We start from the raw sequence: 15,063 nt of genomic DNA on the forward strand, positions 1-15,063 counted from the left end.
CATTTCTCCATTGTGATTTCATAGAGCTACTGCAAACATCTAAAGAAAAATATGCTCAGCTTATGCTTATGGTGACAGTGGGGTAAGAATCTACTTCTGATTATGCTGCATGACACCTTGGTCTCCCCAGGGTTGCAGTGAATCACAGCAGGAGCGTTCACAGAGGAATCACTACTTTGCTGTCAATCTTGTTTGGAAATTTTTCAGTCCATCAGTAGCCTCTCTGCTTTCTCATATGTGCTCCCAAGCAATTTCACACTCTACTTGTGATCTTTTCATCGAGATCAGCACTACTGAAGCTGTAAAATGGAATAGATTCTTTATTTCCAACCATGCAATTCAGCACTTAATCCCACCTGGCCTCTCACAGGGATCAGTCATACCCTTTCCAATTCAAAGTGAGTGCAGTTGACCACTTGAAGTGCTTCTCATTGCCTTCCTGCAAGGATGAAATAAATCGGAATGCCTTCCAAACAGCACTGCCACAACACCTCCACAAAGCCCATCACTTTGCTAAGCTGAGGTTAAATCCAATCAAAATAGGTTGAACTCTATCGGCTTCGATATTTGCACTTCCAAATATTGGAACGCTGGGTTCCAATACAGGAACAGCTACAGGAGAGGGTTGCTGAGAGGAAGCAGACATTGAAAGAACAATCATAGAATCACAGAATGGCCTGCTTGAAAGGGACCACAATAATCACCTAGTTTCAACTCCCCGTGCTGCTGATGCAGTGTGTATCGCGTGCTCTTGGCCTGTTGATAAATGGAGAGGATTTCACTCTCCATCACCATCTGCTAGGTAGTGACTAAAATACATCTTAGTCAGTACAAAAGACAATTTGCCCCTACTGAGCAAAGAAAGCAGCAACTCTTGAATAATAATCACATTTTTATACTCATTTTTCAAAACTTCCCATTAGTTCTCCAAGCAAAACGTATTGAGATGACTCACGGTGTCACTGTCCTGGCAATGTGTGAAATACAAAATATGAATATGAAGAACATTAGGCACTTGCACGTAAATCCCACTAGAGGTACCCATGCTGATTTTTCTAATATAAACCTACAACCCAGTCACAGAAAGCAGGCAATTTGCAGTACAAAACCTGGCACGTATATAACATTTTGTCATATTGCCAAATGTAAATCTCTGCCTATCTCTCAACAAAAAAGAGCTCTGCGTGAGCAACAGGCCATTAAATACGGGTTAGGAGGAGTTAATGATACATCTGATGTAAAGAACAGTGTTTCTGCAGACTTCCACCACTCTGTTCTCACCAGCTCCTGGACAAAGAGCCATTCACTACCCAGCCTTGTATGAATGCTTTGCATACAAAAAGAGACATGAGAAACAAAAGGATCCTGTAGCCCACAGAACTTTTCAGCCTTGCTTGGTGTTTGGAAAGTTATAGACTTAGTTCAAAAGAACTGCACTAAGCAAATGAGACCAGAATGTAACCCGTAGTGCTGAATATTTAAATACTGAAAAATCGAGTAGAAAATGCACCCCTGCATCTCTGTTCAGAAGGGAAGGGAAGAAGAGGAAGGAAAATCCTCTTTGAATGATTAGGAAATAATAAGGAAAGGTGGTTCTCTGCAGAAGTGCCAAAGCCCTAAATAATGCTTGGAAGCATCAAAGCAAGCAGAAAATAACTGGAAGCACAGATACTCAGCAAGAATTGTGAGGTGTTTGGGATTATACACACAGAATAATGGAAACAAAGTCAATTCTTTAGCCAAGTGGTATAGAGGGAAACAACACAGGAAAGATAAATGCTACAGCAGTAACATTTGATGCCATATAAAGCTACTGTCCTAAAATGCACAGAAGGATCTGCTCTGCTACAGGAGGATCCACTCCTCTGTGCCTTCTAAAACCCCATGGATGTGAGCTGAACGTGCCTGGTGAGGGAGGAAGCTCCAGAAGAAGACAGACTGTGGTACTGGGGAAGGGATGGAAAGGGTTGGTGCTCAGGCCATCCCTCCTTGGTCTGGAAGAAGCATGCAGAAATGGCACAAATCCCCCACAGAAAGCAGCACACAGTGGTAGGCTCACTCAAACTGTAACCAGGGTGCAAAACCTGGAAGGAAACCACTCAGATTCCAGAGAAGAAAAATGGCAATAGCAGATTCTTTGGGAGATTTCTCTTCTTCACACATTCCTGACTGACAGCTTTTTGCCCTGTTTGTTCAGAATGGCCTCAGGACTCTCCCTAGCTTGAGCAAAGCCCTCTGTTTATACTTGCTTCCTTATTCTGTTCTACTCAGCCAGGCCTTTCTCAAGTTCACCCCCTCTCTCCTCTCCATCTCCATTTGCCCTCTTATCAAGCCAGCCTCCAGAAAAAGAAATGAACTGGAAATGTAAAACTAACTTGTTATCTGCCATCATCATACTGCTGGGCTTACCCAGCTCGAGCTCTCCTTTTCTGCACACTTCTTCAGACAGGGACTGGTTGCTACTTTATATGCTACTGCACAAGCACAGCACAGCCCTGCTTTTAAGCACCGCTGCAAGGAACACCATTACCATGACAAAGTAAAATACATCAGAGAGGAACTCGGCTTATGCCTGCTCTCCTCTGGACAGCTAAATACCTTTGGCTTCCATCACGCTCGGCAGCACTTAATGCCACAGCACACAGAGCAGCAGGGGATGCTGAAGGCTCAGTGAGGGCACCCCGCCGTAGTGCTGTGCCTGGGGGCAGGAGGAGCTTGTCTGCTCTTGGCTCTGCCCTTCTGCCCCTTTCCTTCTTTCCACAGTCTTCCATCCAGCATTTCCCATTTCCACATCCAAATGTTGACAAGAGTACTTTTTTTTTTTTTTTAATTATTATTTTTAAACCACTTCTACCAAACAAAGAGGCAATATCAGGATGCATAGTGTTAAAGACTTGGCAGGTTTTCAAAGCTGCTTAGTGCATTTAGATCCCAAACTTCCATGCATACTAAAGGGATGTGGACGTCCAATTACTCTTAACCAGCTTTGCAAGTACATCCCTCTCACTTCTCAACATACTGGCCTATACTCAGTGTTTTGTTTAGTTTGACTTCCACTCTATGCTAAAAGAAAATCTTTATAGACCAAATACAGCCAAAATAATGCATAAGGCTCCAGTTTTAGATTTAATAAAAAGCAAAAATTTAATCTGAAGTCATGGTGCAAAGAAATAAAAAAGTACTGCAAGAAATGCTAGTTTACTCAAAGGGCAAATAACACATCACTGACTATATTAAAGGCAGGAATTATCAAAGAGCACAATTGGTAGTCCATTACCAAAGCAGCACAGTTGTAGAAATCCAGCAAGTACCTCCTGGATGATACAGAGGGAACTGCATCTGTCTTAAAAATATTCCGAATTTTACATTAGCAGATTTAAACCTTTTCACACGTCTTGTTTGATACTCACTGCACTGGATGCATCACCTTTAGGATTGTTTCTCTTTGCCCTGTCTGTTTGTGCATTTCTGTGATGACAATACCAGCACAGGATGTGGGAGCTCGAGACACCACAAGTACAAGTGCTGTGCAACCCTGAGATTCCTGCTGTGAAATAACTGAAGCCATGTGTGTGTGGCTTTGGGAGGACTTCCTCCTGCACTCCTATGTCGTGTGAAGAGGAGCAAAGGCAGCGTAAGAAATGTGGATGTCCCTTTAGCTCATCCTACCACTCCACAGGGACAAAACTACCAACTCCTCCATGGCCAGGAAGGAAATGAAGGCCCCCTCCAGGTCCTGATGGCAGCAAACCTCACACACTCATGGGGCTGACCTATGTTTCTGGGCAGGCACGTTCCCAATGCGTACGTTCCCACATGCAGTGTGTCCTACGAGCAGGAAATACAGGTGCAGTTCCTTCAACCCCGTGTCGTGGAGCTGCTCCCCTGCAGAAAGATGGAAGGGCTTTTTTGGATCTGGCCACATCACTGTTCTTCCTTACACCTACAAATACAGATTCAGCACTGCCATCCATGATTGCCCCCTTACTCTACAGTCTCACTCTATCACCAAGAAGAAGAAACAGTGCTCAAGCTCTCCACATGAAGTTGAAACTGACAACTAATGCTTATTCTGAGAGCCTTTTTCACATTCTTTTTTACTCAACTGGGAAATAAAAATAACAGCTATAGAACACAGATTATGCACTAACACCCACCTTCATCCCTGTGCTGTTATTTAGAAATACTGCTAACAATAAATTTGAAAAACGTAGAGTCTTAGCTACCTATTCTGCAGTAAAGGTGAAAACCGAGTTAGTTAAATTCAATTACTATGCATTTCTATGTATTTTTCTTTACAACATCTGCTTTTCTTCACCAGTTCATATTCCACACATGATGTAAATCATTCTAACCCTTATAGCTTAAATTTAATCTATATTTTGTCCCAATCCATACGCTTCTAGATAAACCACGATATTTGAAAAGCCAAGAGAAACATCCATTGACTCTTAAACACTACACTCCTGAGATTTGTGAGAGGGGAAGGAAGTGGTGACCTCCTAGGATTTCCTGAGGATTCTAACATTTGTTATAAAAAGCTGGGGATAACGTTGACAAGGTCAAGCAGCCTACGTGCCCTTCCTCCTTACTGTAGACTACATTACTGCTTGCTCCAAGAGGTATGTAAGCTGGAGACCAGAACTTGGCTCAGGAAAGTAAGTTCTGCTCTGTCCCCTGTGTTTTCTCGCTGTCTTCTGACATTTTCACCTCTTTTAAGTTGCACTGGAGGAGAAGGACATTCACCTGAGTGCCCAAACTTAGACATTGCTAGAAATACCACATGGCCTACTTGTTTGAAGCAGACCTGCACCATCTGAACTTCCCCTGTTCTCCCTTCCTTAAGGCAGAGCACTGCCACGCTGGCATGTTACCAAAAGCTCCAACGGGCCACAAACTCTTCAGACACAGCCCACGAGGACACACAGCAGCAGAGAAGACTGGGCCAAGATCCTTCCTTTCAATCAACAGCCCACAAAGCTGTGAACAACAAGGGCATCATCTTTAGAAGACTCCTACTTTCCTGCTTATCTGCTTGAAGACTCAAATGAAACTCATTACAAAATAGCCATGCACAGATTTCAAAGCCAAGAAGTTAGTCCTGTCTGCTCAATTTCTTTTCTAATCAGCGTTGATTTTCACTTGCTCCCCTGATAAATGCCTGAGAAAAGATAAGAAAGACTCTTAAGTTAGACTTGCCACTACTTTTGTGCTGCAATCTAAGTGTAGTGGTAGAGATGTAATTCCCAGATATGAAAATATTAAGAACTTAATTGCAGAGTAACCAAGTTAAATTGCACCATCAGTACAATTTACAGCTACCGTTGCTGCATTTTCATAGGAGCCTGAAGAGTACAGGTGTCTTATGACCAGTGATTCTCAGAGAATGAGTAATTACTTTCTACAGGCTGTTTTTAAAATCCTACCATTAATGCCTATGTTAAAAACCTATACAGAAGTAGAAACTAAAGCACATGATGTATGGACTTGATAATGATCCTGACTTCTTTCCTTGCTCAAATTCCTGATTTTTGAGCATCTGAATTTACAACTTCAGTGTTTTATTAATTTTGTACATTCCTATTTTTAGCTTGCTATGATCATTTTCTCTTGGGGAGAATACAGGAAGAAAGCAGAACCATTTATCTAGAGGAGTCTGCTAACGTCAGTGCAAAAGCAAGATTCCCAAAAGACTTTTTCATCATCCTTACAGCAGCGCAGCCTTGTAGAGTCTGAACATTTTAATGGCTAGTGATGAAACACCACAAAACAATCAAAACCATAACCAGGCTAATTGACTGTAAGATGGCCTGTTGTTTCAGTGGATTACCCCTCTGGCACAAACCCCAAGTTTATCATTCTTCAATCCTCAATTCCAGGGATGTTATTTAATTATTTTGGTATTGCAGTGCTATGCACAGCGAATTCTCTGCAGAGCTGTGCACTTCAGGAGCCCTGTCTCGTCCTGCCCAGGGGCTCTGTGCAGAGTGCCCAACAAACCAGCCCTCCATTAAAGATGCAGGCAGCCTCCCAGCAACAAGAATGTTTCTCCAACATGGTCACTTTGCCGGTCATCCACTTTAAGAGGTTTTTTTGGGAGTAGATTCTAGACTTGCTTGTCAGATACATGGGATCTTGTATAATTTATGCAAATTAAATAAGCGCAAGATATGAACTGCTCTTTGCATAATAGTCTTCTATCTCCTGAGCACAGCAAAATAACAACCAGATGTGGACACAGAGATCTAACTCCAAAACCGTAAGGTGAAGCACAACCCTTACTCTCTCTGTGCCTCAGGGCACTCCTAAATATCTGCCAGCAGCCTGCTCCTCTCATCGTGTCTCTAGGATCTCTTGACAGAAGAAGGGCTTTAGGGTGGGAGCTGCTGCAAACACTTCTAGGCATGTTTGTACAGTGAGTCCTAAAATGAAGTCATGCTCTCAGGTGGGACATTTGTTTCTATTACCAAAACACCTCACTAACAAAGAAATAAGAATGGAATCCACTGAAAGTCTAAACTCTGTTAAACGAGATGGTGAACACATAAGGATGTTTTCTGGGCATTTAAACTGGGTATGTGAACACACTTTTAAGACAAAATAAGTTACCTGGGTTTTATACAAGCACCTTTAATTTAAAAGCTAAGTGCGTATCAACAGGTTTGGAGCCACCCTGGAATGACTAATTCCCATTATATAAGCCATCTTAAAGTTGTCATTGATTACAGAAGGACAAGTTCCCCAGGTGCATGTCAATCAATAGCAAACCCCAAAAAAGCAGTCTGGCTCCATCACAGAGCAACAAGAACCCCATTGTTAGAACAGAATTTAAATAGCCATTTTGGGTAACACATCACTGCAAAAAGTATTATTTTATCTAACTCAACTCTTCCTTAATAAAAAGTCTCTTCTGCTAAAGTCTATCTTTACAAAAATAATTCAATTAAATCACATAGGAAGCATTACTGGCTGGAAATGAGAGTGTATATGCATACAACCACTGGCTTATCCTATAGATGTGTGGCTCCTGGGCAACTCGTGCTTAGAGAGCAAGAGATTCTCATACCACACTGCCCTTTTGCCAGCCAGCTCTGTTTTAAATTTAATAGAATCCAGATGAATTTGGTGTCTTTCACAAGGTATTCTTTAAAAGATATTTACATTCAAAATGCAGAATAAAAAAAACCTGAATGTAAAGGCAGAATTCCTTATTTTTGAGAAGGAATTCCTCTGCATTTTTATATTCCTACATATATGCACCATTGCTTTTTTTTTGCTTACATCCTAATTATGTCAGAATGTGTATGGACCGAGACCTGAAGGTCACTGTAGGAAATCTAACTGCACAGCCTCTCCCCATGATGGCTTCTCTTTCCAGATCTGACTTCTTATTGGCTGTGAAGTTACTACTCTTGATTACAGATTACTCTCATTACAGCAGGCTTGGCAGCTAGGCATTTCAACACCATTGTTAATTAAGCACATAACATTCCTGCAAAGCAAGTAATATCATACTCTTTTCCAGATATAAAAGAATAGCACAGATAACTTATCTGCACCTTGCTCCTTATCCATCTGGTGGGAGAGCCAAAATCAAAACCTAGGAGTTCTTACACTAGCCCGCTAATTACTACATGCCTGAATAGCTGCTTTTGTACATCACTTCCTTTTGAAAATGAAATAAATATGATACTTCCACCTCCGACCTTGCCTATTTGTGTATCTAGGAGTTATTTGTATATCTAGGGGGTTTTGTGCTGCCCACAAAAAAAATTATTACAGTGTATTGATGTGAACAGATGCAGACGTGGTTTTGAGTGTGTTTGCATTATCCCTGTTTCAAATGAATTGCCCCCAACAGAAGACTTAGGTCTGAAAATTCAATATCCACTGAAATACAGGAATCTAGGCTAGGTGTGACTTTGCAGCCCTCTCATTCGGTTTTTTTGGAGAGGGACAAGCTAGATTAATTTCCACGTGCCAGCCCCATTTTGGTTCTTTCGTTGCCAGACACAATGTATTTTCCCTACATGGTGAGCATGCTTTAATGAGAATGTGAATGTGAGCAGCATGTATTTACACATTCCGAATTTTGACATATTTTTGACACCTGTCCATTGGGTTATTAAGTCCACGTCCACTGACAGTAATGGAAACAATTCCCGACATCTCCCTGCCATGTAAATGACAGCTCAGCTCCCACCATCCTCTGGCTCTTACCTGTCAAGGAGAAGCTCTAGTACTTCCTTAGTAGAAGCAAAGCCCCTGTATGTTGAGAGAAAGATACTGATGTAGGTAAAATCATTATCCCCAAAAGCTGTCAGAAGGTTCTCCACAAGTTTCTCCAAAGTTCCAGCTTTTATTGTCCTGATCTTACATGTTTCATATTGGCTGACAGTATGTCCTGGAGGTAACTGGTCCCCTTCAACCTACAAATCGAAAACAAAAACAAAACACAAAAATCAGGCAAAAACCAGATCCTTCACACAGCTGTCACACTCATCTTTTCACAGGAGCAGTTATCTGCGAGTCCATCCTTAGTTAGTAAACCACATTGTTCATTTTGGCTCTCCAAACTCCAAGAGCTCTGTTAAAAATGGATGTTATTCAGCAAGTTTATTTCCCTGACATGTTGCACAGAATATTTTACACTCTGACTGCTACCAGTGTATCTTGTGGCGCTACTACATATTATAATCTAAAAGAAAGTTCATTATCCCACAAAGAGAATAATAACATTGCTAAAGGAAACAACAGTGGTGATCCAGTCCCACTTAAACTTCTGCATAAACTCTAAAACTGATCATAGAATGGCTTGGGTTGGAAGGGACCTCAAGGACCATGAATCTCCAACCCCCTGCCACACGCAGGGCCACCAACCTCCACATTTCAGAGCAGCCCAGGCTGCCCAGGGCCCCATCCAACCTGGCCTTGAACACCTCCAGGGATGGACGGGGCATCCACAGCCTCTCTGGGCAGCTGTTCCAGCACCTCACCGCTCTCATAGCAAAGAACTTCCCCCTGACATCCAACCTCAATCTGCCCTCCCTCAGCTTAAAACCATTTCCCCTTGTCCTGCTGTTATCTACCTTTCAAAGAGCTGATTCCCCTCCTGTTTGTAGGCTCCCTTTAGGTACTGAAAGCCAGAAGGCAGCCTTGCTCAGGGGAAGCTGCAATACAGCCATACGATGACAAACCCAGAATCTGCACAGCCATCCACTGAGCCTGAAAGCAGCTCCCCCTGTAAAGAGCCAACTCCCCTTCTGATTGTAGGCTCCCTTTAGGTACTGGAAGAGTGCAATGAAGTCACAACTTTAGTGTCAGAACTTACGGTTCCCGTGCTGGAAATACCAGCTCTGAGTGATGCACAACCTAATATCATAAGCACATTTGGACAAGAAGCATTTCATGATACTTTTGCAAGGAAGGAAGGAGTCAATTCACCTACCACATATGTCATTATAACCCCTCAGTTCACTCTTATAGTTTTCGTTTGGTGTAATATTTGGCAACAGATCTCAGGTTTGATGCTTTGTTTTTATGAGGGGGAAGGGTTATTTTTTAAACAGTCACTAATTGCTGTAATCACACTGCACCACCACTAACAGAATGGCAGAAATAAAAAAGCCATTTCTCTTGAGGGAAAAAGAGATGGCCTCATCTCATCCAACTGTTTGCAACCATCAGTAAAAATACAGACCCTGTCAAAAATCCCTGGATTTATCTACGGGTAAATAAACTCCTGGAAAGCCATCTGAATGGCTGAAATATCTTTTCACAGTATGGAGTTACTTTCACTCACATTCAATGAGATCAGAATATATTCTGTTTAAAGCGAGTTTTGTGAGCATCTGGGATTAATGGGTTTACACAAAGGAAAAAAAATCAGGCCACCGGGAAATAGTTCAAGCCTGAAAACCAATTCTTTAATCTGTTTAGGTTGGATTGAATGCATCAGCAGCAAAATACTACAGGAAATAAACTGAACCAAAGCACACAACAGCCTAGCTTAGACTTTGCATCACCAATTCTTTTGCAGTCTCAGAAGAAAGCCATCTGCAGAGCAGCAGTATTGCACTGCTGATTTCCTCCTCACATATGCACTCACATCAAGCTTTCAGCTGGGACTGCTGTGATGATGCTCTCCTGAACCACACAGCCTTCCCTTCCTGGTAACAGCCCTGCTGCATCCCGATACAGACAATAATGATGTTTCATTAGGTCACATTTCCCAGAGAAACCTTACAGTAATATTTGGCAATTTAGCAGCGCTTCTGGGCTTTGAATGTTGAATTCACCAGCACGTAAGATGAGCATCACCAGACTGAGAGACTCCTCTAAGTAACAAATCAAGGCATATTTTGTGTGTCTCCATGGTTGCTTGACAACACATCTCAAGTACCCCTGAAGAACAACATTTTGGACTGAAGTTCAGACACACGGACATTTTGACCAGAGGCTTTGCTCCAGAAATTGTCCAGCAAGGTATAAGTTCGAAACAACGAGGCCAGTTCTGTTCCAAATAGTAGCCCAGCACCTAGACTCAAGGACATGAAGAGTCACGGCACTGACTTCACAGGCATTACAGACTTTGGCTTTGCACGCTGGCAAAATACAAAGAAGAAAAAAGTCAGCTATTTATGAAGTAATCAGGAACAGACAGCCCATCCCGTTCATATTTATAGCACTACCTTCTACTGCTTTTCAATTATTCATAATAGACATCTCTTCCTCTCTTGGGCAATGTAGATGTCTTTACTGAGTGCACAGCTCAGCTGCTTTAGGATGAGGACATCCCATTTCCCAGGGTACAGGGCCCAACAGATGCTTGGTAGAACATGAAAATCCAGCCTGCTAAAACAGAGTTGAGAGGAGAATGAAAAAAATGGGACTAGTAACTCCAGCATCCTCACTAGCATGGCCAATTGCTCGTTTCCAGCGGTACGCCCAACGTTTGGATTTCATAGCAAGAAATGGGCCCAGCAATGGTTTTGGTTGCCAAGTTCCTCTGTGTCTGTAGAAAGCACTGGGAGAACCAGGAGCATCATGAAGGTCGAGGCACAAGGATCTCTCAACAGCCTACAAATACCAATGGCTCAGGGACCAGGAAACAGCCACAACTCAGCAGAAAAATGGCACCATTTCACATTGAGTTTAAGCCACTGCAAGAAGCCATTCCAGAGACCCTTTTCTCCCCACACGCTGCCCTGCTCCTAAGCTGTTTCTCATCCAGCCATGTGATGAACTGGAGCACAAAAGGGGTCCAGGCAGAACACAGCCTGCACTCGTGGGGTGAGATGTAACCCAGACAAGCTGCCCAACCTTGCAACCCCAGGGCTGCAGAAACACACGGACCCACACAGGGAAAACAGCTGTGGCTCAAGGAGAGAGACGACTCCCAGAAGCACTGCAGGTCTACATCTGTTCTGCAATTGCAGACTGTTAACCTGGGCTCGTGTCATGAACGGATTGTTCGTGCTACATAACCCCATCCAAATTTACCCTAAGTAAAACTTGCTCGGAAAAAAAATACTGTTGACCTTTCATCTTCTGATTAAACTGTACTTTTGAAAATTACTAGTTACAGAATACAGCCACTTTCAAACACAGAATGTCTGTGCATCACTGCATTTAACCATTCATTTTCTATCCAGCAGATTCCCCCACTGCATGATAGTTGAAGGAAGGCTGTCTTCTCCTCAGCACATAAAAAAGCCTCCTTGCACTCACTGATGTGTGCCAAACAAGGGCAGAATGCGTTCCCAAGACTGATGCGTGCACAAAATTTTCCTGTAATTGCAAAACTGCAACTTCCCCAATACATAACCCTAGGAGAATGGTTTTTTTTTTAAAAAAAAAACAGCAATAAAAATCGAAACTTTGAAAATCTAAGGCTAAGTTTGTCTGCAAGACATTAAACTGCTAGAAATCATTTTAAGAGTCTTTTAGGGATTGTTTGTATTTGTATTATTTTAGCAATCCTGCCTGTAAGCTGAAGAAGAAAGGACTTGGCAGAGGAGTTCAGGGCCAGGCTCTCAGAGTAAGACATGCAGGCTGTGCTTGCATGCTAACAGGAAACTGCTCGGTCTGGATTTAATCAAGAGGACATCTCCTCACTGACATAACCGGGCTGCCCAAAGCAAAAGAGTTTTCATATCTGCTTTTGTGTTGACTGCCTGCTCTTTGCAGGCGCCTCAAACTCTCTGCAAGTTTTGACAGTGACACATGGTGATCACTGCTAGGAGGCACTGGTAGTCATGATTTCAGAACTGCCATTGGAAACAATCTCCTTTACCCCAAAACCACTAATCTGAAGGTTTTTCCAATGCAAATATTATCTGTTGAGATTCTGAAAGTCACAGTGATGGAATGAAGTCAACGGAATCATTATTCATTAAGCAGGCTGACATAGATACTTAAAAAATACAAATGAGATGAAAAATAAGTAAATCAAATATTCCTTGGACTCAGTCATGTAAAACATCACCACTTTAGTAAAGATTTATTCATTTAGAAATCCTGCAAAATGATTTTCAAGAGTGCATAATCAACCACTGTCTATAAATCCCATTTTTATTGATTGTGACAGATTTTTCAAAGCTTTTGACTGTGTGTGAAGTTCACAGCTTTTCCAGCTGTGGACTTTTCCATTATAGTTATTCTCATCAACTTACTGGACGTATGCTCTACACTGGACTAATGCTGCCCAAATTGCAGTAACTTATACATTAGGTAAAAAAAAGGCCCTTTTTTGCTGTTTGCCTTAATGTCGTAGGGTCATATAATAGAATCATAGAATGGCCTGGGTTGAAAAGGACCACAATGCTCATCTAGTTTCAACCCCCTCTTATGTGTAGAGTCGGCAGCCAGCAGACCAGGCTGCCCAGAGCCACATCCAGCCTGGCCTTGGATGCCTCCAGGGATGGGGCATCCACAGCCTCCTTGGGAACCTTCTGAAAAGAGGAATAAAACACTTTTTGCAATTTCACCCTTGAGCATCAAAACAAGTAAAACAGAAATGATTTTAAAAACTGGATTCCAGAGCAGAAAATAATACTACTAATAAAAAAGCACAGAACATAAGCAGCAGGAAGACTTGAGGATGCTCTACAAAACTCCTTATCACTTTAGTTAGGTATTACTGTTGATGACAACTTCAAAGATATTAACGACGTATTTGACAAGGCGTTTCCAACTCAGTGTTAATGACCCTTATAGCTGAGCCTGCTCCCATTAGAAGGAAGCCCCGTGTGCGTGCTGACAGATAACACCCACAGCAGCTGACCATCATGCTGAACTGACTCAAACGTGCACACGTTCTGCTGACTGCCCCCATCCAGGCCACATCATCATTAAAAAAAATAAGTGAAAAATGTTTTGTTTTGCTCTAACAACACCACGTAGCACTGTACATCACTGAGACCAGCGACCAGACTAAACCCATCAGGTGAAGACACAGCATTTCAAGTGCTGTTAGGGTGCACACATCCGTGCTTCCCCTTGCAATCAGCTCTGCAGCTCTGACAGGATGTAAGAGCCTCGCATCCACCACTCTCTCCTCTCTGTCCTTGTCCTCCATGCTGCAGGGCTGTCAGCCTGGAAAATAGCTCGCGTGAGATAAGGCTGAATTTGAAGCAGAATTTCCACTCTAGGAAACCGTGGCTGGAATGCAGGATTTGGGTGGCCAGCACTAGATTTCCTTGCAGCCTGCAGGCTCCAGGCAGCATGGATGCTTGCCTTTGCAGGAGCAGCTGTTTTTATCGTACACTGCAGATGGAAATAAAATGAACACGGAGCTCTGTACAGAACTTTCTCCACTTTGCTAACTCCCATTTCCTCATTTCAGATGCTGCTGAAAATCAGAATACTGTGTGTTGACTGCACCAAACTCAGAAGCCAATGTAACTTTATGAGCTCTTTCCTGTGATCTGACAGCTAGGGGTATTCCTGGATTTCCAAAGCTCCACCCTTTTCCTTTCCTTTCTTACCACATAAATAACTCTTCTTGGCAGCAACCCAGAGTTTCCAGGACTAATTAATTCCATGATCATTGTTCAAAAGGCATTCTCATTTTCTTGTATCCTTAGAGCTCACAGCTTGGCACGTATCTGTCTGAAGAACCAGCAAACAGCAACAAAAGCTGGAGGTAGAAGAAAGAAGAGCCTTCCACAAACGCTGTTGCTCAGTTAGAACCGTTTCACTCAGGCACCTTGCAGCTGCTTGGGGGAAAATAAGAAACAACAAGCATACCGAGGTGCTGAGCAGCATTTCTCACACCTTCTGAAGTTGTGCAGATTTGGACTCATTCGGGTATCATGAATGATGTGGAACCACCTCTAAATGAATCAAAGCAAAAGTAAAGAAGACTAATTTATACACCACCTCTTGCTGCGTGTATCTAGAGGAGTTTAAGCAAGTGCACAAAGCAGTTGAATCTTCGAAGAGATCTACATTAAAATGGTGTTGTCCAACTCTTACAGTAGTGCAAAAAATTTCAGCCAAGGGAATATATAAATTCTCCCTAATTTGGCATACTTCTTAGAAATACCCGTGCAGAGGAACGTAGCTGTGGCATTCAATGAAAACCAAGTCCTCCAAGAGGTTTGCTATGCAGTACACACATTTTTTAAAGGGACCAAAACTGCCCAACAGCTTCATCCTAATCTTCATCTCCAGCTATCCTGTATGATTTACACGCTTACCTTCTCATTCCTGCTCACCTACAAAAAGGCCGTTCTCATGCTGACTCTCCCACCTTGCTGGGCCTTTCAGCAGTATCAAGACAAGCCCTTGTACCCTCTTATCTAACTTAATGTCTTGACTGAATTACCTGAACCTGAAATATCAGATTCATTCAACTCCTTTCTTCCTTCCTCTCTTTCTCTCTTTCTCTTTTTTCTTCCTTTCTTTCTTTTTCTTCTGACACATTTCACAGTTCAGCAGTTTGCCACAGTGTGGTGCTTCACTAGCATGCCGTGGATATGTTATTTTCATAATATGTTGGGATGTATAAGTATTCCTTGTGGTGGCTTTGATCGGACACTGAAGTTTAGCAAGTGCTTA

General features: G+C 42.5%; 1 protein-coding gene across 1 annotated transcript in view; it reads right to left on the minus strand.

Moving 5' to 3' along the window:
- The window catches only part of RGL1 (ral guanine nucleotide dissociation stimulator like 1), a 60,610-nt gene that overhangs the window by 27,304 nt on the left and 18,243 nt on the right, over window positions 1-15,063 (minus strand). The window contains exon 3 of the mRNA XM_010715834.2: window positions 8,221-8,429. Coding sequence (XP_010714136.2) covers window positions 8,221-8,429 — 209 coding nt within the window. The remainder of the gene's footprint in view (window positions 1-8,220; window positions 8,430-15,063) is intronic.

Source organism: Meleagris gallopavo, chromosome 10, assembly GCF_000146605.3.
Source record: "Meleagris gallopavo isolate NT-WF06-2002-E0010 breed Aviagen turkey brand Nicholas breeding stock chromosome 10, Turkey_5.1, whole genome shotgun sequence".
NCBI classification, from domain to species: Eukaryota; Metazoa; Chordata; class Aves; order Galliformes; family Phasianidae; genus Meleagris; species Meleagris gallopavo.